The 27,869-nt window shown below is 38.9% G+C and overlaps 1 protein-coding gene across 1 annotated transcript in view; it reads right to left on the reverse strand.

Moving 5' to 3' along the window:
- LOC146469762 (ATP-binding cassette sub-family C member 4-like) overlaps window positions 1–25,978 on the reverse strand; it is a 33,684-nt gene extending 7,706 nt beyond the window's left edge. Inside the window, exons 1-24 of the mRNA XM_085122913.1 lie at window positions 25,672–25,978; window positions 23,442–23,552; window positions 22,844–22,964; window positions 21,981–22,196; window positions 21,048–21,137; window positions 20,606–20,769; window positions 19,739–19,864; window positions 18,011–18,260; window positions 16,604–16,714; window positions 15,312–15,365; window positions 15,133–15,174; window positions 13,941–14,132; window positions 12,705–12,799; window positions 12,007–12,093; window positions 11,505–11,601; window positions 9,969–10,238; window positions 8,024–8,161; window positions 7,261–7,298; window positions 6,253–6,503; window positions 5,401–5,480; window positions 3,893–4,043; window positions 3,229–3,465; window positions 2,258–2,358; window positions 1,739–1,930 (exon numbers count right to left, since the gene is read on the reverse strand). Of these exons, the coding sequence (XP_084979039.1) occupies window positions 1,739–1,930; window positions 2,258–2,358; window positions 3,229–3,465; window positions 3,893–4,043; window positions 5,401–5,480; window positions 6,253–6,503; window positions 7,261–7,298; window positions 8,024–8,161; window positions 9,969–10,238; window positions 11,505–11,601; window positions 12,007–12,093; window positions 12,705–12,799; window positions 13,941–14,132; window positions 15,133–15,174; window positions 15,312–15,365; window positions 16,604–16,714; window positions 18,011–18,260; window positions 19,739–19,864; window positions 20,606–20,769; window positions 21,048–21,137; window positions 21,981–22,196; window positions 22,844–22,964; window positions 23,442–23,552; window positions 25,672–25,751 (3,294 nt within the window). The 5' untranslated portion in view covers window positions 25,752–25,978. The remainder of the gene's footprint in view (window positions 1–1,738; window positions 1,931–2,257; window positions 2,359–3,228; window positions 3,466–3,892; window positions 4,044–5,400; window positions 5,481–6,252; window positions 6,504–7,260; window positions 7,299–8,023; window positions 8,162–9,968; window positions 10,239–11,504; window positions 11,602–12,006; window positions 12,094–12,704; window positions 12,800–13,940; window positions 14,133–15,132; window positions 15,175–15,311; window positions 15,366–16,603; window positions 16,715–18,010; window positions 18,261–19,738; window positions 19,865–20,605; window positions 20,770–21,047; window positions 21,138–21,980; window positions 22,197–22,843; window positions 22,965–23,441; window positions 23,553–25,671) is intronic.
- Window positions 25,979–27,869: the final 1,891 nt, after the last annotated feature.

Genomic DNA, 27,869 nt, shown 5'->3' on the forward strand with positions numbered 1-27,869 from the left:
GCAGAACAGATCACTGTGGTAAGTCCTCCTTAGCGAGTTTTGTCGAATTCAGGGCTAGAATAAACTGCCAGTTTATAGCAATTTCATAAATATTTATGTTGCGATGCGACAATCACAGCCGGATCTCTGCTGTTAACTTTGACTCTTCTAAGTGAATTTATACCATCTTGGCTTGATAATTCTAAAGTAATTCCCTTTCCTGTCTTAAAAACTCGATCAATAGATGAATTAAAGCTTAGAAATACTCTGACTTTAATTGGTATTTCCTGACTGTTGTATTTTTGAAAGTAGCCGAAGCAGAATAATGTAAACAGTTTCCTATTACACGTTACTAACAGCAAAATGTGCCCAATCCTGACTTCTACATGTGTAAAAATACACGAGTTGACAAAATCATACAAAATGTTATCCTACTAAGTTCAACAGAGAATAAGCTACTATTAGCAATTTCTGTACAGCTTATAGAAAACATATTCTTTGTTGCAAGTAATAATTTAACAAAGGACTCGATTTCGGCGTGACGGCCGTTGTTCGTTTCACAGGCCCTCCTCGTGTCAAAGTACCCTTCACATTTTGGTCTCTCGACGGGGTACTTTTGCATTGCCGCCAGAAATATTTTAACACGGTAAACTACAAAGGTTGTGCTTCAACAATGTCTTCATTTTAAATTCAAACTTGACGTACCAATTGGGTTTCTTTTGGGTTTAAATTGAATGAAATTTGCTAAATTTTCAAACTGCCAAAATGGGGTTTCTTCTGACGGCCGAAGCATTTCCAATTTTATAGCTTATCTAAATTTAACTAGTGCATTATGAAGAAGAGAGATGTGTTTATATTTTGTAAACATTTCATTAATGGAGGACATCGCGTTTCTTTCTACGAGCGAGATGAAAATGGGTAATTTTTAGTAAGTTTCGTGACCGAAAGGACGCAAATTTGCCGTATTTCAAACTTTGCCCGATTTCGAAAAAAATAACACGCTACCGAAACTTTTAACGTTATTTTTGAAAATACCTCACTATAGAGATTATATGGGCAAAATATGAAGGAATTCGAAATTTCACGACTGACGCCCGATTTTTGATAATTTCAGAAATCGGCTCTTAATACTCGTTTCTGTGCACTAGTAGGATTATTGTTAACAAAACTGAAACATTATGTCAACGTTTCCATCAATACAGAGGTTTTATAGCTATTCAAAGTGACACTAAAAATAGATTACACTACCCCTTTACATGTATTTACGACGATTTATGGAGCGCAAAAATCCGTACAGAAACAGTCGGCCCACAGTTCTCCTAAGCAGATACTCAAGAGTGGTAACAAAGTTGTCCACTTTGAGGAGTAGGGATGGCACAGTGGTGAGAGCACTAGCTTCCCACTAATGTGGCCCGGTTCGATTCCTGAACTTGACGCAAATTTGTGGGTCGAGTTTATTGTTGGTTCATGTCCTTGCTCTGAGAGGTTTAATTTCCAAATTGCAGTTTCGTCTGGGATTCAAGGGCCACAGGATTTTAGTCGTGAAGATATTAAGTGTCACCCTTGTCAAACAAAGTCAGTTCATTTTTCAAGCTTAGATAAACTAACTTAAACCAAACCAACCAAAGAGGCAACGTTAACGGTTTCGTTGGCTCGAGCAGCGTATTGTTTCTTGTATCAAAATGATGACATCCGCAGGAGCAGTTTGCTTCCTATCGTTGTTTGTTTGTTTGTTTGTTTACTTGTTTTTTCGCCATACCTTTTCTTGCGGTCTGATACAGAAGTTCAAGTTTCTCAGCACCCGTGGGAGGGTGGGGTGATGCTTGAAGGACACTCCTTCAGCGGTTATAAGGCCAAGCTCTGGCCAGTTTCCTGGAAGAGTTCCTTCGCCACACCACTCCCCCTCAGGCTCTAAATGACATAACTCCACTATTCTTTCCACCGACATCATCTGTAAAGTGTAAGAAACAAAAGAAAATAAGAAGATGTACTACCTTGCACCCCAGTGATTGAGGGGTCCTTTTCGACAATTTCCAGAATTTTCACGAACCAGTCCCAGTTTTTCGATCGAATTTTCGACCGGAAGATCGGAGGGTTGCTGGTTCTAGAATTGTCCCTATATTGCAATATTGTTCCCTTCTCTCTATTTGTCCAAGTCTATAAACGTGCTGGCGAACCAGATGGAGGAGGAAAAGGGGGGGGGGGGGGGGGGGGAGAAGAAATATTACTTGCGTCATGCTACAGAAACCGGCTTTCATTCCCGGGGTTATAACTTCACCTGATTTTCAACCTCCGCACTCTGTCTAACACACCACTGAAACATCCCCGTCAAAAGGAGCGCATACGTCACACCAAGGCCAACGATACCAGCATCCATTTCTGAAGGCGAAAAATTAAAAGAATATGATGAGAAAATGAAACGGTGAATTGAGTGAATGAATAAATGAGATATCTGCTATTCTAATTAAATTGCTCTCAGTGTTAAAGTTACCGTATACCTTTAGAGGTGTCTCGCGTCCAAGCGATGTAGCGCGTCCGGTTTAAACTGTACTTTTGGTAGATACCTAAACCACTATATCAAATTAAAGCTTATAGAGCTGACTATCAAACTATTTTTTTTATGCTATTTCGAAAATGTTCTGTAACTTTTCACTGCAATTGAATATGGTAAAACGTAGACATTTTTTTTTTAGCGCTTTGGATCCGGAAACTGAGTGGCAAATTAAATCAGCGAAAAACTTAATTCGCTTTGACCTGTAGCTTTCAAAAGGTGATTCAGACGCTCGCATTTAGAGGTCGTGAAAAATTCGACAATTCATTTTATATGAACAATCTTGGTATAGTTTGATAGCCAGCTCTATAAGCTTTAATTTGATATAGGGGTTTAGGTATTTACAGCTTAAACCGGACGCGCTACATTGCTTGGACGCGAGACACCTGTAAAGGTATACAGTAACCTTAAACAGGAGTCCAACCCATGAACTTCCGCACACCGTCGGATGCTCTAACGACTACTGAAGTTGCTGGGGGACTAGTGAGGGGATGGGTCACTTTCGTACCAGGCTCGCATTTGGCATACGCTCTCTAAAAGGTAGGAAGGCATCACTCCTGACAACAACTCATCAAAATGAGGATATGACAATCTACACAATTATCCGACATCTATGTCATATCCTTTCCACAATCTGCGTCCTCGGAGACCCAGGGCCAAATAGATTATATTATAGCCCAACCTTACAAGTATATTACCTCCTTTTTCTGCTTTGAAGAGAGGTGTGAACGAAGCCATGAACACAAACAACGTACACAGGAAATCCAAACGGTAGGCGAACCACCTTGAAGCGGCGATAAACAGAAACCAAGTCTTTGTGTGATGGTCTTGACAGATGTGAAACTCAGTCGTCATCAGTTGCTGTAAGTTATGCGAGCGAATTGAGGACAGGCCTTGTAGGGATGTTGTTAAGTGGGATGTCACTGGAGTGCGAGCTGACAAGATAATCAAGCACGAATTTCGTTAGTGTTTTCAAAGCATGTGAGCCGCGTAGCAAACTGTACACTATAAACAGAGTAATGGAGTGTATCTCTAGTGTACATGCGAGAGTGCTAACGTGAGGTAGCCTTTGTAAGGGAAATCTTTGGCTCCGGCTGGATATGAATCCAACAACATTCAGATCAAATCATCATCGCCCTTACCAACTTAAAATTTTGAAACCACACGCGAGTGGACAGCCAGAAAACACAAACTTTTGAAAACGAATGCTGAAGACGAAACTTTTCTTTGTGAAGCTTAAAAACGCACAATTTTCAAAACGCATCAATGTTAATGGTTCTTTAGACCGATCGTCAGGGGAAACCAATCAGTTCGAGTAAACGAACGTTCGAGTTATTAAAAAAGGGAGGAAAAAAGACTTACCCGTGGCTTCAAGTCGTTTAATTTCGCCGGCAGTCTTCAGATAGTAGTTTCTCAGCCAGTAGAATATAAGTAGCAGAGGAACCACACCTACGAGCATGTACGGTATGGCTACCACATTCACAATCACTGCTGCTGATGCTAACATTGCAAGCTAATAACAAGAGAAGGAAGCTCCGGTTAATGAACTGGTTTTGTTTAGCTAAAAGTAACCTTAAATTACAATTTGATTCATTGATTCATTCATTGATTCAGTCAGTCAGTCAGTCAGTCAGTCAGTCAGTCAGTCAGTCAGTCAGTCAGTCAGTCAGCCAGCCAGTCAGTCAGTCAGCCAGTCAGTCAGTCAGTCAGTCAGTCAGTCAGTCAGCCAGTCACTTATTGATTCGTTCATTCATTCGTTCGTTCGTTCGTTCGTTCACACTCTTAATCTTAATCTCTCTTAATCTAAACCTAACATGCAAACGTACCCACCAACCAGGAGAAAAAAAGGATGGGAGGGAACCTCTACGAAATTGTGGTACCCTTCCCTCCTGTTTTTTGTTAGGGAGGGGGTGGGGGTGTGGGTGGATGCGACTGTCCACACGTTGGTTAATAATAGTGTTCTTTCCATTTGGTGGTTGATCACCCTGTTGGTTATAATTTCACTAGTGCTTTCCTCGTTCGTTCAATTGTACGTACGTTCTTTCCTTGATCAATTATTTCCTTAGTTTTCCTTTATTTCTTCATTCTTCTGTCCGTTCCCCTCCGCCCTTTTTTCTTTGGCGATTTTTAGTTCGTGGGGTTTGCACGAACTAGAGTAATTACGCGAAAAATGACAAGCAAAACTCGAAACAAAAACAAGCAAGCGTTGCACATGCTAAGGACAAAAGACAAGCCAAAAAAGTTACGATTGGCCGGTGTGCTGGTTTACTCCTGATTGGATAAGGGGGTTAGTTCTAGAGAATCTGCGGTGCTGCGTCGGTGGGCGGTAGAAACGAATGTTTGGTTTATCAACAAAGTTGAGTTGACAGCTAAACGTAAATTGGCCACCGTGAAGAGATTCGAGTGCTGAGTCGTTTCGAGCGTTGCCTCTTCGTCAGAGAGAATCCATTGGATTCGCTCTGATCAAGGACATCAGGAGTGTATCATTCACTACACCTCCATAGATGATAACGTTAGCGAATGGATTCGCTCTGATGAAGGGCTAACGCTCAAAACGTCAGCACTTGAATCTCTTTACGGTGGCCAAATTACCTTTAAGTTATAAACTCTGTTGATAAATATAACATTTGCTCCTGATTGGGTTGGACAGTCAATCCAAACCATTTAGAGTACATTTTGTTAGCAAGTAAGTAACTAACCTTTATTTAAACACGATAAGTATTTAAGCTTTGCAGTTTGTGGGGTCGTGTGTAAATAAATAAATAAAGAATAATTACAAAACAAGACTTAAAAATTTACAATGTAAGGTCTAATCTAGTTTAGCAAGCCTAAATAGTAATTCATTGGTTTAGCAAACGTTTGAATTATACCTGGAGGAAATCGAAAAATGTCTCAGGGATGAGACTATCCATGTACGAAATGTCGGATGAGAACCGGCTGAGAATTCGATCTAAAAAAAAAAACGAGAGAGATGAAAATTAACACTGAATAAGTTGATCCTCACAATGTAGTCACCAGAGGGGACCAGAGGGACAGGGTTGAGTGCTTGCATACTGAGGAATAGTTTACATGAAGTTAAGTTTCTCTTAAGTGAGTTTTATACTCGAATGCGTCAATTGTCACCCACCCACTTGCCGGAAATAGTAGCTATAATTTAGACACGAGCTTTGGTAAGAACCGTTTAAACGAGATTCGAGATAAAGGACAAGGAGAGTCAGGGTTGGTTATTAATTTAAAGAATGGTTTAATTTTGTAAGAGACTCACAAAAAGAAAACCCAACAACGTATACGCCCAGCAGCTATAATGAGCAGTTCTGGGTCAGATACAAGAAAAATAGCGACACTGTTATGAAAAAAAAAAGTGAAAATGGCGACTTAGAAAACCGCCATGATGGGTGAGGTCACAGGTACGCAGTCGGCCAAGTTACCAATGGATCATAAATACGTGGCAATGTGGCGCTCGGGGATAGCAAGGTTTTCAACGAAATAAAAAGAAAACAGACATTATTCCTCTGATAATTAGTTTAAGTATTTATCTTGACGAATAATGAGTGTAACAAGTGTTAAGCGTTTGAGAGAATTCATGGTAGGCTAATACTCGGGGTTTTTCTCGTTGCCCCTCGAAAGAGAGGAAGAGAAAGGATCCTGAGAATGATTTTGGAATCATACGACTTCTACGATACATACGACCAGTGGTTGCCAAAATAAAATCAATATCACACCTGCTGGATTTGTGTCAAAGAAGTAAATTGGCGCTCGCATTACAGCGTCGAACATCTGACGGTGAAGCGCCTTAGATGATCTCGCAGTAACACAAAAGAACGTGAAGGCGCGAATCAAGGACAGCAGGAGTGTAACAATCACGAGACCTCCATAGATGATAGGGGTAGCCTTGCTCTGCAGTTCTGTGTTTGGCGAGAGAGCGGAGTATATGCTTTTGTAAAGAAACGTGTCTTCGCCTCTTGAGTTTGACCTTGAAAAATACAATTAAATTAGCGTATACTTTTTTTTTCAATTAGACTGATGTAGATATAGAAGCATAGAAAATTGTTTTCCGTAATTGTAAAGTTCAATGATTCTGTAATGCTGTATGAAGCACCCACTACCAAAGACGGTTTTTTTTTTCTGGAGCCCTTGCACTCTGACTATGGAAAGCAACGCATTCAACGAGAGGAAAACTTACCTCCGAGCGTACACGTCATTGTTTCAAATTTCATAGCCAAAAATCGCGACACGCGAACAAACCAATCTTTAACTGAGCTACTGTTGGTAGAGCACTGCACCGGCATCACAGAGGTCATGGGTTCGAATCCCGTTCAAGCCTGAATTTTTTTCAGGCTTTCTTTTCGCAACTGCTTAAGTTGCGTAGTAACTGCGAGGATCTTTCTTCTATTTGATCTTTCATCCGCAGTTCAAAATATATGTTTCATATATTTACATTCATTTAAACCAATCTTTGAAAGTCAAACAATTTTGAAGGTGACGGACAGTTGCTAACGACAATTGAGCCAACAAATTTAATGGACAGGTTAAACACCTTGCAAGTTATAATGGCATTAACAGATCGCAATCTGACTAGCCGTAGCATTTTCAGCTCAGTCTGTACAAATTTTTGCTATATGCGCATAAAATTATTTAGTACTCTTACCAAGGTTTATATGTTTTCTTACAATCTAAACATTGCCAGATTAAATGCAGTAAAGACTTATGTAAATATCTAGGTATCATACCACTGTGATAGCCACCAGTCGCTGAATGTCAAAGCTCCCTGTAAGAAAATCACAACAGAATGCTGAAGTGAAACATCGATACAGCGAGGTAGGATTTTGTTACGAGCAAAGCAATTTTAAGCCCCTCCCACAAGAACACACACAACTAACCTTTCGTTCACATAGATCATCAAGGTCTATATATTTAAGAGTTTAGTTTTTTGTAAGAAATGATTTGTTCCGCAAGGTTTGTACGTTACATACGACTGAAAATCACTAAACAAAATAGGTCTGATACTGTGGCAATTTCACTTACGTCTTACGTCAGTGACTAGCAGTCAACATAACCCGATTCATTTAAGCTTGACAATTTTGAAAGACTGACTTAAAAGAAAAACCGAACTTTCACAAAAGAGATCTGCCATATTGAATTTAGCAACAAGTGTAAAAATTTGTTCGCAAAGCTCCGATTCAAAATAATAGAAATTGAGAACAAAATTAAAGAAAAACTTCGATTTTTACAAAGAAATGGTACCGTGCGGGTACTCACACCCACACACGTCTTCGTATAGACCACGAATTGAAACTTTCATAGTTTTTTTTGCCTTTGAATCGGATCTCTAAGAAACTTCAAATTCAACATGGTAAATCTACTCATCAAGCCATTTTCTTGTTATTATGTAATCCAATATTTAAAAAAAATGTCACGTTAAACGCTAGCTATTTCAACAGCCCAAAACATGCGATCCAGGTATTAAAAAGTTTAAAAAAGAGAAATTTTTACCTGAGCACTAAGGCCAAAGAGTAAAAAGAGAAGCAATGTCACAAAGCTCCCTCCTGCTCGTAAATAATTCAGGTATAGACTGTAAGGAATGTTTCTTCGAGGCCGCTTTTCAGGTTCTGCTTGGGGCTTTTCTTTAGCCTTAAAGGAGATACAATTAAAAAAAAATCATATTATAGTTATGATGTATTGAACAATTATAATGCAACTCCAGGGATTTGATTGGCTTAACGGCCTTGCTTTATGAGCCAGTATAACATACCCGAGGAATAGCGACCATTAAATTGTCTTCTGGTTGTTCTTGCAAAGCGACATCAGCAAGATCTAGCAATATTTCTTGATGTTTTTTATAAAACAGTTATTCCACTCACACTTGGATATGAGATGATGGAAAGCCAACTCGGCGCCACCCATCATCTCATATCTAACGCGCGCTCGTGGAATAATTGTTATTATTAAAAACTGCATCATTGTATAATGCAATTCGAGGGATTTGATTGGCTTAGCGGCCATGGTATATGAGCAATTATACCATGGCCGAGAAGTGGCGACCATTAAATTGCCTTCTGGTCGTTCTTGCACAGCGAAATCAGTAAGATCTAGCAATATTTCTCGGTTGTTTTTAATAAAACAATTATTCCACTTGCGCTTGTTGGATATGAGATGATTATAGCCAACTCGGCGCTACGCGCCTCGTTGGCTATCTATCATCTCATATCCAACGCGCGCTCGTGGAATAATTGTTAAATCAAACAGCTGATTTTAAAACAGTTACAGTGTTAGCTCTAACTCAGACTAGCGAGGTCGTGCTTTTTATCGCTGAGGTATTCATTGAGAAAAGCAACCATTGTCAAGGCAACACTTCTAGCATAAAGTTGTTCACCATCACATAGCCGGTTACAATCTCGTCTGGGAGACCTTACAGGTGAATACCGTCAGATTTTTTTGACATGAAGCCACTACAAGTAGCACTACTCCCCCTTGAAGGAATTCATATTCACTGCATGGTTACCCTTAGAGTTATCGTAAGTTAGTCTTGTGCAATTGAGTTGACCATAATCAACGCAAAAACGCTTTAAGCAAGTAGTTGTGCGACATTGAGGTAGGTGAGTCTATTGACACCCCGCGAACTGACACAGCGTCATGAAGCAACCTTTGCGTCAAACGTCGTGATGCATTAGATAAGAAATACGTTTACGGCAAACGACAGACGGCAGAAACGACCAGGTGACCATGCTTCGCTGCTAGCTGTTTTCAGTTTCTCGATAAATTCGAGTAGTTTTGCGTTAGCATCAAAGGTCAGAATTAGTTTGCACTGTTCTCATCTGTTGTCATAAATTTTCCAAGGAACCATAAACGCGAATATCACGTTTGCCGTAAACGTGATTCTATAGAGAGATTAAGCACCACGTTTGCGGCATGCAAACGGTAAACGGTAGAAATGACCACGTGACCATGTTAACACAACATTTAGCACTCGCTGTTTTCGGTTTCTCAGAAAAATTGAGTAGTTTTGCGTTAGCATCAGAGACCAGAATTATCTTCCACTTTTTTCATCTATGTACTCATTTTTTCAAGGAAACATAAACGCGAATCTCACGTTTCCCGTTTGCTGTAAACGTGGTGATTAATAGAGAGATTTAGCATCGCAAACGGCAAACGACAAACGCCAGGCTGAAATTTTCTCTTTGATGAAAAACAATGAAGCTTTTTTGGTTTAAGCTTATCTCCACCCAGTCGGCGACAGCTATCGAGCAAACACGAAAAAGAGAGAAGTGAGTACGAGAAACACAAGTTTATGCATTTTAAAACAAACAGCGGCTTGACGTTTCCCGTTTGGCGTTAACCGTAAACGAGAAGCTAAATCTCTCTAATCTCTCTATTAACAACTACACCTTCGCGCCTCAAACGTAAACGTGCATATTGACAGCCCTATTTGCTTTCATACCCTGTTGGCCATGGAGTCAAAATCCGCCTCGATATCAATGGATGATGCCGTGCTCCATCGGTTTGCAGCTTTTAGACCTTTAGCCCCAGTCCCTCTCCTCAGAATGACCTCAGGGAAATTAAAGGACTGGGACGGCTCCGAATCCTCGTCAATGGCACTATCATTGTCATCATCGTCATCGTTATTGCTGTCTCTTGAGCTCAGAAGCGAAACGAGGTCTATACCGGCGTTGGCCAGGTCTGTGTAGCGTCCGCGACTATGTATTTTCCCCTGAAAATGAATGAATTCGTAGAAGAGTAATGTTGACCGCGGTCAAGGCGTAAGAATGAAGAAAATGTCATTAAAGATAAACTTTTACTTTCAATTGAGAGTTTTTTGTGAGACTTTGAGTTTACTAAATCATTTATTTTTACGATCCATTAAAAGAGTTTTAGGAACCATCAGGCGAATTTGTTTTCCAAATATCCCACTTTCAAACAGAAAGCAAAGAAACAGCGCCGACTTAAGAGAGAACTGAAACGTTTTAGCTTATCGCGGAATGATTCATTAAACTCACAGAATCACACACAAAAAAACTTACCAACTTTTAGATCTCAAAGTAAAAAGTTATCTTTAACGAACTTTTCTTCTTCTTGCTTACTTATTTATTTATTTATTTATTTATTTATTTTTTACGTCTGGCCGCCGTTAACAAGCAATAATATGCCGCGCTGATTGTGAGTCCGTTTGGTCATCCAACGCAAGTCTACATGCAGGTTGGTATACCAGAAAGTGATTAGCCTTGTATCTCCGTTTGATCAAGCCTTAGCAGTTCAACACAAACGTTACACTAAATTTCCTCAAATCCACCGTCAGTTTAGAGCTCACGGGAGATTTTGAACAATATTAAACTAAATAGACCAAGAAATTATGGAACAAAGTCCATCTCACGGTTTCACGTGAAACAAGTCTACACAGGTGTAAGCTATACATCGAGAACTCGGGCGGATTCACGAGGCCGTTCTAGTTTTAAAATGTATCCTACACAGTGTTTCTTGACAGTAGACCGTTTTAAGACCTTCAAAAACCATTAATAATACATTAATTATTAATATTAAGCCCATTGACCTATCAAATGGTCGATAAAATATCACGTGCAGTGGTTTTAAAACCCGATAAAACCTCCAACTTATTGGTATGCGGTGTTTAATGTTTTTCTCGTATGCTAATTTCCAACGTTCACAAAAGCATCATTGTTATGAACTCTCTTGACACACGCTTTTCCAGGAATGTTTGTGAAACCATTCAAACAACTCGCAGAATGTATTTTATCGGGTCTAAAACCACTCGGCTGCGCCTCGTGGTTTTAAATCCCGATAAAGCACTGCTGCTCGTGTTTTAAACATTACAACAATAGTCTTTTGTGAAGGAACAATACATAGCATACATCTTAACGTAACAGAGCTTCGTGCATCCGGGCCCTGATTAACAAAGAGCTTAAGGTGAACTCGGTGAAAAATAGACGATGGCCTCGAACTACGCATTCAACGTACCCACCTGATCTAGGTACAAAATTTCAGTGGCATTGCGAAGATATTGAAGCTGATGCGTCACAAGAATTCTTGGACAATCCCGAATGATTCCATTGATACACCTGTAGAGAATTCGTATCTCATTCAGTACAAAACACTTGTGCAACGTTTACAGTGCGAAAAAAAGAAGTCAAAGATTTCGCTTTGAATGAGACCTTAAACAGAGGAACATATACTCAGCCAAGGAATGGCGAAAACAATTAGCTAGTAAATGATTCAGCTGCTATTTTCTATTTCCAAAGGTTAAGTAGTTTTTGGATTCGCACTACAATAAAATAATAACATTCGTTTTGCTTTATTTTTGTTTATTTGTTGTTGTTGTTGTTGTTGTTGTTGTTGTTGTTGTTGTATTTCTTTTTTTTTGGGGGGGGGGGGGGGGAAGGAGATGGACTTCCTTTTCAGTGGCATTTAGGAAGAATAGTTTTTACCTGTTGACTTTAGTTAGTTACAACACTGTCTGTACTTACTCGTCAAAGAGTTTCCTTCCAACTCGCACGTCTACAGCACTAAGGGGATCATCTAGAAGATAGATATCTGCTTTATAATAAACCGCCCTATAATGCAATAAAATGAAAGATAAAACATCAGGCTAACCTTTCAAATGTAGCAACAAGTATTAACAGCCATTGTACTTTTTGCTCAAGATCCACTGTTTGTTAGTAATCCATTAAGCTTCTTTTACAGGCTTTATGCATTTCAAACTATCATTTTAGGAGAATTTATGCATGGCGCTAAACGCGAAATACCATGAACAGTATGAATGTCAAAAGAAATGTGACGTTTTCCAGTATTATGAAAGTCTGAAAGCTTTTCATCACAATTTAGCTGCATTTTAGAGATGATTGAGGCCTTTGGAACAGATATAATGGGCTCCTCTTTCATTGGGTGTACGCTCAAAAGGAACTTATGGCCATTTTTGTCAACGTCAAATTCTCTTTGTCGCAATACTTTTGTTGCATTAAAAGTTTAAGAAAAAAGACGACAGTATTGATTTTTGAAAATGCAAAACTGTTATCGTTTTTCTTGAACTTTTAACCTTGCTACTGCCATCCAGACCTTTTGTTGCATGGTTTTAATAGGAGCTTTACACGAGTTACTAAACGTCGGTGCCGATACAAGTATCGTTCGACCGCTGAGAAACTGAGACACAAATTAACTAACTTACCTTGCTAAACAGAGCTTTGCTTTTTGACCATCATTGAGGGCAACGCCTGTTTCACCCACTAGTGTCCAGTCTCCTTCAGGAAGCAACTCTATATCCTGAATGGATAAAAGAGAAAAAACAAGACAGCTAGTGATGGAAATTCCTCATAGTACAAGTGCGAAACTCATTTCAAGAAGAGAAGCTCCTGCCACACGAGTCACGGGCAAATGGTTTCAATGCCAAGTTTTGAACATGGTCTATTTGACAATTATTCCACGACCGCGCGTTGTATATGAGATGATAGATAGCCAACAAGCGCCGAGTTGGCTATCTATGCATCTCATACCCAACAACCGCGAGTGGAATAATTGTTGTTGTTGTTGTTGTTGTTGTTTTTAAAGAACAATCAACAATTATTCCACTCGCACTTGTTGTATATGCTGATTTCGTTATGCGAGAACAACCAGCAGACAATTTACTGGTCGCTATTTCTTGGGCATGGCTCATATACCATGGCTGCTAAGCCAATCAAATCCCTGGAATTGCGTTATACAATGATCCAGTTTTTAATAAAAGAGTATAGACCATAGAAAACTGACTTCGATTTGTCTTTTATAATAACATGTAAAAAGTATGAGCGGAATTGGTTTTATTTTCCGTTGAGTATGTCCGCTCTTTTATACAAAAAAGCTACGAGCCAATCAGCGCGCGGGAATTTTGACAGTTGTTGTGAAAATGTCAATTGAATGACCTTTTGACCACCAGTTCTAAGCTAAGACCAATCAGAATGTAGAATATACTAGTGTAAAGATTTCTTCTCTTTAAACAGACTAGACTTTCAATACGCTCGTTGCGTAGGGAATACGAGAGAAGTGATTGAACCTTTAGTTAAACTCGGCGGACTCTACTAACCAAGGCTAGTTTGTTTAAGTTTTAATCCCAGATGGTTAAGGAATGCCTGTCTTACCGATGCGCGAAAGATCACGGGTTTGATTGCAGATTTTCATTATAAATTTTTCTTTTATTTTATTTCTGACAATATGAACAAAGCCAATCTCGTCCCCAGAGCTTGCACGCGTCTTAGGCTAGCAGAGGCCACACTTCCTTGGTGCTGACCAGGGAACGAGCTTGGAACAAAATCAATCTCGTACCCAGAGTCGTCAGGCTCTTTGACCAGTGGTTGGTCTCCTGGCAACCAAGCGCTGGCTAAAGATCCTGAGGACTCTGGGTACGAGATTGGAACAAAGTCTACTTTACCTGTTCTAGCGCGCATGCCTTGATAACCTTGTTGTATCTGTCCTCTTCAAATGTCTGCCCAAACACGATATTCTGTCGAACAGAGCCAGAGAAGATCCAGGCCTGTTGTGGCACGTAACCAATCTGTCCTCTGATGCGTAGATGGCCTTTTGTGATGCGCAATTCAGCCAGCAGCAGCATCAACAATGACGACTACGAAAGAAAAATCTCAGTGTATTACATGGAAAGGCAAGGGGCGCGTTTTTTTATTCACAATTCTGGAATGAGAATGGACAGAATGTAAAATGCGCGCGTTTTTCTATTCCGCATTCTTATTCCGGAATGGACAGAATGCCATTCCATCCATTCTGCTCCCAGGGGCAGAATGAACAGAATGTTGCGAATAAAATCCAAGATGGCGGACGGCGAGGTGAGCTCTGCGGATTCAAATACGTCTCTACAAGCGAAAAAATCAGGTTACACTTTTGGACAAAATGAAACATTGCTTCTTATTTCATTGTACCAAAAGTACAAGGAAAATTGCTGCGATAACGGCTGCAATGGCAGCCTCTTCGTCGGCCGCCATATTTGTTACGCAATGTTTACTCGGCCAGAACCGACGGTGGTTTTTTTTATGCAAACAATCCGAATTATTCCTGGCATTCCGTACCAACCATTCTTATTCCAGAATTGTGGATAAAAAAACGCGCCCAAGATGTTCTGGTTGGATGGAGAGCCAGACTTGTGATAGGAACGCTCGTGTGTCAAATATGGCCACTTCATCATGCTATTTTCGTCTTAAACAAAGTACTGTAAAGGCCTGTTTACACATGTATGCAATTTTTGCCCCACTTGTAAATTAAACATATTTATTTTACGCTCTAGTTGCAGTTTTATATCGTGTGTGTAAACTACTGGAGAAGTGGTCGAAACTACTATACTCGAACAGGACCCACCAAACCACAACATAGATTGTCTCTACCTGTACCCCCTTCCTCAACCTCAAAAGATGGTGTCTTAATTGCATAGCCACCCCTCCACCCAGTAGTAAAAAAATTACAGTGAGATCCAAAACGTCACTTTTCTTGTTTATCTAGCAATGCTGACTCTTGCTAGATGAATATTTCTGTGGCAGGCAAGCAATGTTTTGTGAACAAGCAAACTATCCCTATGGACTCGTGAACGACATTGAAAAATGAATGCTATTCTTTACCTTTCCAGAGCCAACCGGTCCAACAACCATGCAAAGATCTCCCTAACACAAGAGAACAGAATTCGGTATTAAAAGACCTTAAATTAACGTGGTACACTGCCTTGAAACTTTGTACACGGACAAAATGCAAGAAAACTAGATGACACCACTGTTTAAAAGTAAACGGAGATTCGCTATACCTGTTTTACTTCAAAGCTGATGTCTTGTAAGGTAGCTTGATCCGCGATGTTGTCCTAGAAGAATCCATGAGAGATATCGCGGGTAATGTTAAATAGTAATAATAAATGAATCAACCCAGTTCACCAAAAATGACTGCGTTACTTATGAGCGTTAATATTTTAACCATTTTATACTATTTTGATATTGGTACACACCCCATAAATTCAAATAGGTATTATTTACATTACTTGCAAAACATTTCGGACGATTTTAATTTCGGACAAAAATAGTGGTCCGAAAATAAAACCGTCCGAATTTTTTAAAGTATAGTATAAAACTTTGAAAGTACTTTCTGGGCGACGGCATCACATATTCAAAGCCAATATACATGGCATGGCTAGAATTCGGATTAGGCGGCTTTGCTCAGTCGTTCTTTTTATCACTGAAAAGGAAAATATTTGAGACACTGCTTGAGGCATAAGCTTGATTGAGTTTGTGTTATTTTCTCGTTGGTGTATCCGGCTGTAAAACCTTGAAGGTACAGTAAAACTATCATTTTCAAAGATTTTATTTCAGTCTAATTCATGCTTTTTAGTCGTAAATTTACTTTAGGCATGTTTCAGTGCAGTGTCCGAAATTTTTGTCCGAAAATTGTCCGAAATGAGGGAAAACGTGTCCGAAAATTAAACGTCCGAAATTTTTTGCAAGTAATGTAGATTGACGGTATTGACACGATCATAATTTACAATTATTCCACTCGCGCTTGTTGGTCTTGAGATGATAGATAGCCAACGAGGAACAAAGCGCCGAGATGACTATAATCATCTCATATCAAACAAGTGCGAGTGGAATAACTGTTTTATTAAAAAAAATCAAGAAATATTGCTAGATCTTGATGATTTCGCTTTGCAAGAACAACCAGAATTCAATTTAATGGTCGCTATTTCTCGGGTAATATAATGGCTCATATACCATGGCCGCTAAGCCAATCAAATCTCTGGAGTTGTATTATACAATGATCCAGTTTGTAATAATACGTATCCAACGAGCACCCGTGGAATAATTGCTATTTAGTTTGTTATCTTTCTCAGGGTAGTAGAGCGAGCTAAACACGTCAGCTCACACGATAAATGCCTTAACGACGAGATGTGACTATTTCTGAAAATAAGAGACAAATTGTAGTCTAAAGAAAATAGAGGAACTTTAAAAAGGCGCTAATTGTAAAGGCTGGGTTCGGCGTCAGTAGCAAAGATTCAAATACAAGCAAAAAACATTTCACCGCAGATTATTTACAGATAAAATATTAACACACCTGACTCCAAGTGCATGTAACATTTTGCACCACAACGTTTGCCTGTCCAGCCTTGAGACTTGATTTGTGTTTTATGTTGTCAAAGTTCAACTCATCCAGCTTTAGAAATGCCTACAGATAACATAGGTCACTTAGCCTTGGATTAAAAAGACAGTAGACCTGCACCTTTCAAAAGCTCTATTTTTACTGGACCCTGATAACCTGCAGCTGCATTGTTTTTTTTTATGGCTAGGGGCATTATTCTGTGGTTCGTGGTTTTGTTCTCTCGACCAGCCATGGAAGACGTTCCAAACGGTGAAGGTCGCCCCTAAGAAGATGTTGGCTGCGTCGCATACTAGTTTCACTAACAGTGCTGTAAGTATACAATTAAGAACCAGTTCAAACTTTTACAAATTCCCGCTTAATATCTTACCGCACTGTGAAAATTACAGCTTTCTCAAACTTAACGTGACCTAACCTAATAACAAACGATCAAATTTCTCATCTGCGGGCCCAAATCGGCCATCTGCGGCAATTTTCCTTAGCGACGGAAGTCGAATTATACGTTGAACTTCCGGTAAAACTTGCAACTTTCAAGGCCATTTCTGCTTCAGGGTGACGGTGATTTCTTTTTTAAATCATTGGTTTTGGATATTACAATAGCTAAATATTTCACACTCATTTTTTGAAGGGGAAAAGAAAACTCAAAAATCTTCCGGTGCAAATACCTGAAACACAGGAGACAACATTTTGAGTGTTATGGTTAAATTACATTCTCGTTGGGTCAGCCCCAATATGAGTTCACCAAGGGACCTGCAGACCTGCAATTTCACTTTTGAATCATAACCCCTCATTAAGAATACAGTTTATCAGTGGCCAATTCAGACCTTCAGATAAGTGGGGTGGGGGTGGGGGCCATTCGCGAACAGTCAACCAGTCAACTTGCTTCCCTTCGTGAGACAAAATACCCCGACACTTCGACCCTACAGGCTTCGGGTGCCAGGGGCAGCCCTGCTCTTAGAACTACCAATGTTTGTTACCACAGTTAAAACTACAAACTGGAATAAAATTCTCGTCCATCATCTTGTTTATCAACAGTTAAATGACAATAAGAAAGTTTTTAAACTTTCCAAAAATTTGGTGGTACATCTAACAAAATCTATGGTCAGACCTGCACACCTCTACAGCCATCAATTACGACTTCGGAATAGAAAAACAGCCCCCAGTTAACATTAGCTCAATTGGTAGAGCACTGCAACGGTATCGCACAGGCCCCTGAATTTCTTCAGGCTTTCTTTTCACAACTGCTTTACTAAAAGTAGCGTATATAACTGCGATGATCATTCCCTTATTCATTCTTTCTTCCACAATTCAAATGTATGAATTCTTATATATTTACTTTTATAACATCACTGTGTATTACACTACCTGAATTTTCCTCACTGTTTTCTTGGCTTCACTTAATTTCTGCACAGCAGGTGGGAAATGTCTTGCCACTGACCTCTGAAGCACAGTTAACAAGGCAATGGAACTGAACACTTTAGCAGCAGTAAGGTTGTTGCCCAGTATTACATAAGTGATGAACATTGCACATGCTATGACACTCTGAGAAACAAACCCAATGGTCATGCTCAGTGCTCTTAAAAGCTGCGTCTTGCAAATCCCTGATATTTCAAGTCTGAAAAAAAAGTGTTATAAAGTTAACCTGGGATGAGAAAACATCCCACATTAGTCAAATAAACTTTTTTCTCTCAAAATGTTTGTGGAAGTAAAGAATGGCCTAACTGGAGTAGTATAGTTGGTAAAAAGAGCTAAGTCCTTTGGGGTCTTAGGGGAAAGTAGTGTAAATTAAGGGTGTCATGATATTCAGCGGTATTATTATAATTCTTTGTCGCCTAGTAACACTTGGTACATGCGCAGTGGTGTAAAACAGGAAACCCTGTGCTTTCACATATACCTGCCAACTCTCACTTCTTAGGCGTGAGTGTCACGCCTGCGAGCTCACGCCAGCACACGTTCACGGACCAATTTCTCACCGACCTGGTTAAAAAATGTGAGTTATTACAGTACTTAACTGACACCCTTTCAAAAAATATGTAAACTCAAACCAGTGCGAGAAACAAAAAGTCCATGTAAAATGAGTACATGACGATACTTTCCCTGAAATCTCTGAGAACTTCAGAATTATTCGGAACGTCTTCGGAAATTTTCGGATATAGTCGTGTCGTCTTCGAAAATCCTGGCACTCTCAAGCCTTTGAGCTTGAAAAAGTTGGCAGGTATCTAATGGCGGACTTTATAAGCTTTTGTTGTGTTTTCTAAATAAACCTAGTGACATTTCAAGACAAGGGTGCGTTCGATTGACGTCATTCCAGAAAAGGAATACGTACAATGATAACTAGAAATCCCTCATGAGAGATTTTTGGAGTTACTGGAATACAAAATGGCTCTTAAATTATCATTTATCATCAAACATTTGTAGATACATCTTCCCAAATTTACCTAAAAAGAGAAATTCCAGTAACAGCTTTTCCACTTATCCTTACTCCGGAATACAGTCCATCGAACGCAACCTAAGGGGCAAATCACCGTTGAAAGTTGTAAGCTGGTAATCAGCTTTGTGAAATACAGGAACTGCTACAGAAAAATCTCAAGGGCTTGGCCCAAAGTCAACCACATAAATTATACCTTAGGTCCAATGCTTCAACCAGAGAATCACAGGAATACCCATTGTGTTCATAATTGCAACTGTGACCACACCCAAAGTTCAATACAACAAGAGTGGATGTACGGTACTAATGATGATGATTTGAGACAAAGGGTTATTAAAAAGTGCTTTTATATTATGACCACAATGTAAAAATTGGACATTTGGGTAGCACTGCACACACCAGGATTTGAAAACAGCTGGTGTGCTGTATTGCCTCTTCACTAATTTTCACTGTGCCTATTAATGCAACATCTACCTATTTTTATACACAACATGAAATCCTATATTATTCATCAGACTCTTGGCAAGATTAAGATCTTAATACAAACTTGTCATTCCATGCATATGGCTCCATAATTATTAACTTTGGGTGCCATTTAAATACTAACTAAGTCTTAATCAGCATAGATCCTGCTAGGTTCCTTTCACAAGTGGGCTCTAACTCACCTTCTTAAACTGTTCATCAGTTTACTAAATGACAGTTCCCAGGTGGAAATCTTAATAATCCTAATTCCTGAAATGACCTCACTCATATTCTTGCACCTTTCTTCTGTTAGTCTTGCTGTCTTTTGTCTTAAGAGAAAATCATTACAAAAACTGAGTTATTTAGAATAAATTAAAAGATGTTTAATTATCGGAGAAGTAATAAGTTTAATTTTTATGAGAAAGGACGTTCAAGGAAAGTTCAAGGGGAGAGGAAATTAAAAGTTATTTTAACAGTACAGAAAAAGATACCCACCTTAGCACTGTGGTACACATGGCAAAAATGTATCAATAGTGAAGTCCTGTACTATGCCTAAGGGGTGGGGGGACTCTCATAATTATGAAAGGGGCGTAGATGCTCATCGTCTCGCTTAGGCTGGGGGTGTAAATTTCGGATTTTGGTGTCACTTGGGGTGTTCTGGGCAAAACACCATGATTATATTTAGCCATGAAGGTCTCATTTAGGGTTGCACCCAAAGAAATGCAAATATATAATTTCTATGTAATTAATTTGTTTGTGTTTTAGGGGTAAAAAAAAAACTTGGGTCAAGCCCAGATTGATCTCCTTTAGTGATTTAATTCAAAATTTCTGACGAGCATCCCCGTCACTTTTATATCATAGTATTATGATAAAGTGGGTCTATTAAGGGGACAGTCACTTCCACAGAAGTGCAACCAGTCATAGAAAAGGGCAGAAATGTTATTATAGTACCCCGACAAAGAGAAACACTAATAATCCCACTCCACCCTCTCACAGTTCTCATTTATGATGGAATAGAACATTACTACCGTCTTGTTCCAATATTATTGACCTCAAGCCACATGACTTACCTTAATGAAGAATAGACCTTTTCAAATCTTGCCTGAAGGATTATCATTAGTAACATGAATACCAGGCTCACTACACAGGAATATCCCAGCTGTAACCACAGGAGGTACATTATAACTATCACTTGGATGGGAGTGATCCACACGAAGTGTAAATGAGTAACAAACTGAAACAAGATCAGAAAATATATTTCAGCTGTGTCCTTTGGTTCGTGATGTCATGCATCCATGAGTGCGTAACAAGACAACAACATATAGGAGGCTACAATTTAACTTAAGGATTCCTACATGTATACCAACATAGATACAGTCGAACTCTTGAGTATATAAGTACAACCCGCAATGCTGAGAAAGGTACAAAAATTAACATATATTGACATTTTAAATATCATATTTTTATCATGTACTCAGTACATGTAAATTAAATTCACTATGTGGATCATACCCGATCAAAGATCTGTGTATCAGTTGATATGAGGTTCACTACATGTCTTGTTTCAACTGAGCTGTAAACTCCTTGACTAAGTCTCAGAGCCTATGGAGTGAAAGAAATTAATATTAAATTGATCATCATGTATATTAACTTGGCACGTTAATACCTAGTAACCTCAGATTTGAAGGTTAATCAAGGTGATTCTTAAAAGGCCTTGCTTCTGTTTTCATATTGTTTTCTTACACATTCTTTTAATTTTCCATTATGTAGATCCCAACCCAAGCGTATAATAAGTTCTGATATTTACAGTATACCCTGTAATGGCTAGCTTTCCATCCAAGATGGGGGTACTGGGATGCAGGGGGAGTAACAATACTCTTAGTTGTTTTATTGCTACAGAAACCTGGTTGAGCACCGTCAGGGCTAACGTACAGGTCACAGGTCAGGTTACAGGTCACAGGTTAGACTAAAACATAAAGAAAAATAAAAACAAATAAAATATAATTTTTTTAAATTTTTTATTTCTTTTTTAATCAGACCTGTGACCTGACCTGACAGTGACCTGTACTTTAGCCCTAATGGCCAAGACTAGACTGCAAGCAGGCTTAATTTTCTCCTCAGATCACATGTACACCTGCACAAAGTTTTGGTTAGTAAAATTATGGCTTGTGGTTTTGCTGCTCTCTGCTTCCTAAATCCATTGCGCGCTACAGAGCTTAGAAGTAAGAAAGAGACTGCTCAGTCCAAGACAAGACACTTTCTTGAAACACTTTAAATACTTAAAAAACCCAACTCCTATGGAGTTCTGTTTCAGACAACAGTGTTTTTTCATTCATTAATCATCAATTTAATATTAATTGTAATCAATGAGTCATGGATGCCGCAAATCACAAATTCATCTAATTTATATAACTTCTATATATAGTTGTAACACATCACACTTACCTTTCTATAAACACAGCCAATTGTTGCAATTCTAATGTGCATGCCAGTCCTATGCCCATGAAAGAAATACAGCTGATGAAGAATGACTGACAGTATGGCGGCCAATGTGATGCCCATTGCATTCAGGTATGCTTCCAATTTTGTGAAGGAGGAACCAGGCGTAAAATATGACAACAGATAAAACAGAAAAATTGGTTGAGCAGTTCTGACAGCTTCCTGTGATGAGGTGAATGGAGGAAATAAGGAAGGTAATTTTAATTATTTAAAAATAACATTAATCAATACATAGAACATTAATCAAATAACATAACATAAAAAAATAACATTAATCAAGAATTTGGGCAAAATGACCAAGGCAACTGAACTGAGGGGTGCAGGAAAGGGAAGGAGGTCACAGAGTTTTTACCCCCCCCCCCCCCACCCCCAAATCCAGAGGCAAACAGAAATTCCTGCACAGCACAAAATTTGAAAACTTCTGGGTTTAGAAGAGGAGATATTACCTAGTAACAAAATTGTCTAGACTGTGAGCAGTCTCTCTTTTGCTCGAAAATCTGTGGGGAACACAAAAAAAAACTGAGCAAGTACGATATTCAGGGAATGAGTTGCACACGTGGGCAGCTACTCACGGATTTGCTGCTCACTCGCCCAACTCATTCTTCAAATATCTTGCTTTCTTTACCACGGATTCTCAAGCAAAGAGAGACTGCTCACAGTCTAATAAACAATTTCTTCATGGCTGTGCAAATGAAAAGTTAGTCACTGTGGTACCTCTTAAGGGAGCATTTATGAGCCACACCCACAAAATAGGGGCAGCTATTAGTTTCTAACAAACATCCTTATTAAAAATTTAGCACTCAACTTACATTAAGAAATCCAAAGACCCCAACAATAAACAGCTCTATCTGAGCAAATCTTGCAATCGCCTTCCCAAAGCTTGGTTTCCTAGATGAAAAGGATGCTGCTGCCAGTTCTTTGTACCACTCACTGCAGACAAATACAGCATATGGTTATTTTTTATGTACTCTTGAAAGTTATTTAGTATACCATTATGTTCACACTCAATGTTGACCTTATGCCCTAATAGTAAGATTGTTCACACTATAATAATGCCGTATAGACAGCTATATACATGTTTGATTGAAAAATGTTGTCTTGAGCAAAGTGTGAATCATAAACAATATGACCTGATAAAATTATGGGGTGATCTAATAATTAGCATGTGCATGACATTGCCTCTCTCTGTCCACAAAAAGTATATATTAATTTGAAGCCCTATAATTTAAAAACACAGATGGTAAATTTTACTGATTGAAATTATGTGGCATTGTACTATATTTTCTCCATACAAAATAATACTGTATTGCTTGCTATGTTCTTTTTGCCCCATTTTCCAAAATGGCGCACTTTAGCTAAAACAATCTTTTATAAAACATGCCAGCTTGCAAGTAGGATTTTCCTGACCTCTCTAAATCTGCTACCAGCATTTCAGCAGAGTCATCCTGTAGCACTTCATACATGTCTCCAGGTTCAAGGCGCCTGTCATATCCTTTGCTAAAAAGGCCATTTAGCCACCTGAAAGAGAAAGGAAACAAAATTGCAAATTTACCACAGACTCCAAGTTTGTGTAACTTAATATATTGAGTGGTCTCCCATTCAATTACCAACATTTTAATTTCTAACTATTTATGCAGACTGGGCCAGGAGGGATGGTTCTGAGAAAGCTGGGACAGATTGAGAATTATCGGTAAGTGAACCCAAGATCACACACTAGATGACAAGATAGGTAGAAAAGTATCTGCATTGAAAATGTTCCCATAGGTTTTCCTGTAGGTTAAAAGGCCTGTTTCGCTCTATAGCCCTCTTTGAAAATGAGTGATTGCCTGGGTCGAGAGTAACTGCCCAAGCAATAGTGGGATTCAGTTTGGGGGGACGCTGAATGCGATGATAATAGCCAACGTCCCCCTAAACCTTCCCACAATCGCTTGGGCAGCTACTCTCGACCCAGGCTATCACTCTTTTTCAAAGTGGCTATTATAGCTGACTTAACACAGAAGACTGGGGTTGGTCATTCCTCCCCCACAAATGGCATAGGAGGCTAGGTTGGGATGTGACTAAAATAACTGGGAATCTGAGAGGGAAGGGAAGGAAAGGGAAGAAAATACTCCTTCTTCCATCTTCCCCTCCCTCTCATCTCCCAGCTTCACTTGGCCAAATATATACACAGAAATGCTACTAAAACCAAATGGCTCTTGACTAGTTCTCCCACCACAAGCAGCACAAAAGGAAACATTGACAAGACAATTTCCTTCTAAGAAATGTATTGGGCTAAGTGCCAAATCTAACACCTGTTTTGTAAGCACACTTTTGTCCCCAAAACACTCAACTGATGACTGAAACATTCAATCTTCCCTCCAACTGTTATTGAGCAAGAAACTGTTGGAGTTCAAACTGTCACAGATCACCTTGCCTTAGCCCTGTCATTTTTATATAATTTTTTAATTTAATCTTTTTTTTTTTACCTAAATGTACCTTTCCCCTGCAACCACTGGTTTTATACTTCTAGCACCTATACACATTTGCAGTGTTGGACCTTGTCTAATGCAAAGTGGGAAAATTCAGAAAAAGCAAAATTTTATGTTGCACCCCTCCATCAGGTATGTATAATTTATTTCTACACTGCAAGAACAAAATTACGTTTTCTTCGATATTAAATTTAATTGAAAAACAAAACCGTAATTTTATCTGCAGTCAATATATATTAATAAACCAAATCATATCTTGATGCTATTTTTAATTTTGTTATATATTTTAAGGAACCTAACAACCAGGAATAATCAGTATTGTCATTAGAGTTTTTTTAAGACCACGTAATTCAAGTTATATTATTGCATGAAACGTGTGACCAAAATATGCAAATTTAACAGCAGGTAGTTAATGGCTTCAAAAATAAAGCAAATGACCACATATACAATTTATTTTATTAACACATTGCTAGGTTTCCGTGATTACTATATTAAGTGAAACCGCCATCATTTCGTTTCGCTGACTTCTTTCTGATTTCTGAAAGGTTATAATTAGGCGTTGAAATGAAAACCGATCGGCTTCAGTGCAATATATTTGACCTGATTATTTTTTTTCTTTTTGATGCGATACCAAAATGTCAAATTAAAAATAGCCAATTGTTTAGAACTAAGACTTAATTATTTAATACTTACCATTAATATTACTATAACGAACAAAACTTTTGAGTGCACGCAACCTAAGCGAACTTTTCGCCAAATAAACGATCTCGAATTAAGCTTACCTTGTAAGTCTTAAGCTAGGATATAAGCTTCAGCTTAATAATCGATTGAAAAAGATTAAAAACATGTTAACCTATAAACTTTCAATTCAATTCTACTAATTACCAACACTTTCAACGGTCTGATGAAGCTTTAATTGTAACATTTACGTTAATAAGGCACAGAAAAAACACGTAGCAGCCATTTATTTACTGCGTCGATCGTAGGAAGCGCGAGTTTGAACCCAAAGTGCAAAGTAAATATTTAGCTGGAGCTTTACACACACTCGAAATGGATAACGAATGTTTATCTTCGCTGACAAGCGACAGAACTACTAATTACGGTTACAATTACAATCAAGCTTCGGTAATCTGTTAGCGAATATCTAAACGTAAAATTACATAAATTACCAGAACGTCAGACGAGAGAAGAATGAAGCTTTCTCCATGGGGCTCCGTAACCTTGCACTCTCCTTTTGTGAAACTGCCATTGTCCATTTCACTCACGCGATCAGACTGCGATCGAGGAAGATTATCGACACTGGCGGGAAAAAGTTGAAGGTTTCCTTGCTTTCACTCCTTCCTTCCGTCTCTAAAATTATTGCGGTTATATTTCCAGACCTCGTTTGAATGCTAATCTTGTTAACTTGTGCGCTCAACTCTCCTAAGCTAGTATTAATTCATTGATCTTCATCTATTCCACGGAGTCGCATTCACCTTCGAGAATGGTACTGATTAGATAACAGAAAAGGACTGGGCACCAAGCGCGGGAAATTATTTTCCCAGATTTTCCCACAATATTCTTCAGTTCTGAGTTCTCCTGATCCTAAGTAGCGCAGATGGTAGTGGTAATGAGACAATTACTAAAGAGTAGTTATTCTGTGAACATTACTAGCTCTTATTAACAAAAGTCTCACTTCCAATTACATCCACCCCTGCTACCCCCTCCTCCCTACTTTTTTTCTTTCGCTTTTTGAACAAGCGGAAGTTGCGGAAGTTTAGGATGAGGGGGGAAATGGGAAGTCCGAAGTAGTACCGCCAGTTCAGGAGGGCAGTGAGGAATCCAAAGAATTGAAGGTATTTCCGAGAGAACTATCGCAAAACTGCCTCATTCATCGCCTCACTGATAATTGCCGCCAAAATATTGTATGCTTAGCAAGGGATATCCGATCGATATTGGATCAGATATATATCTTACGTATTTTCCATTGTTCGGCTATATATATACCTAGAGAGGAAGGCATACGGTGTAAGGCTTAGTTCCCTCTATGGTAAAAGCCAAGTCTTACAATGACTTTGCTGCGACGGAAAATTCTGGGTGTTTTTGAGGACGCTCTGCGGTGTATCGCTCTGGCAAGGATGTGAAGCAAATTTTTGGATCTGCTTGACAACAGTTATACAAAGACCAAAAAAACAAAGCTTCAATCCTTGACAGAACAAAATAATAGAGCAAATTTAAAAAACCTACCCTGCCCTCAACATCAATGATTAACCAAAAATCTTCCATTGTTAAATTGGGGTGGGAGTGGTGTTTCTTTTCTTTTCTTTTTTTTTTTTTTTTTATATTGTCCCCTAGGTCGACATACATACACCACATAAATACATACTTTATTTATTTATCCACGGTGAATCTTCAGTATTACATTATAAAAAGAAAGTATTTAAATAAAAATACTGTTTTACAAGATTGCCGTGTGGGACCCTGACTGACAATTGTTGTAGAGCCGATCAATTTCCCTTTTAAGGCGGGGGTCTACATGAAAGCCGTTTTCACGCCGCTTAAAATCGGTTCAACCGAAATATCTCGCTCGCGTTTCAAGCAATACAAAAACCCTATGCTCATAACACAAATCAATGTTTTGGGGTGTTTTGTAAGTTTTTGGGTGATTTTTAGGTATATTTGGGAGGAGATAGTATTTCTCAAAAGAGTAGTAAAATTAAGAGAAATAAGAAATATTGAAGATTTAGTGAAGTTTTAAAATTAGAATTTGTAGTTAATAATTAATAGACGGATACCAAGTTAGTCCACTAGCAACCTGGGGTGCTCTTGTGTGGGTATCAACTGTCTGTTAATGTCCCAAAATCATTTTTTTTCTTCTATCCCTTCCTTAAACCTCTGAAAATTCCATCGAAATCCATGTGTACCCCCACCTTAAGGCGACCAAGAGAGTCTATTTGTTCCATGTTCCACCAGTAATGATTGACTATTTCAGTTCCCGGTATATAAGAGACCTAATAATCTAAAATAAAGAGCAAGGCTGATTTCACAGTCAGGGAAGTATATTTTCCAATGTTTCGAAAAGCACGGCCTTTCTTCTTCAGGGTATGTTTGAGAGTGCTCTTTTTTTTAGATTATTTGCTTTACAATTTTTTTGCTGATTAGATCCTTCACTTTAGGATCCGGTACTTTTATTTCGTCACGGTGGTCCTTGACAAAAACAGTTTATCACTGGTTTTTACTGAATATGAGAGACCTCCCGGTTTGACGGGTCATTCTGATGATATGCGAGCATGGGTCGAGCATGGCGGACGGCCGATATTCTCCTGGCTTCGATGAGTCAATGCACACCAGCTTGAACCTGACGGTTCGGAATGGCAATACCTTCAGC

The sequence above is a fragment of the Pavona decussata genome, unplaced genomic scaffold (genome assembly GCF_977016875.1).
Source record: "Pavona decussata unplaced genomic scaffold, jaPavDecu1.1 SCAFFOLD_119, whole genome shotgun sequence".
Taxonomy (NCBI): domain Eukaryota; kingdom Metazoa; phylum Cnidaria; class Anthozoa; order Scleractinia; family Agariciidae; genus Pavona; species Pavona decussata.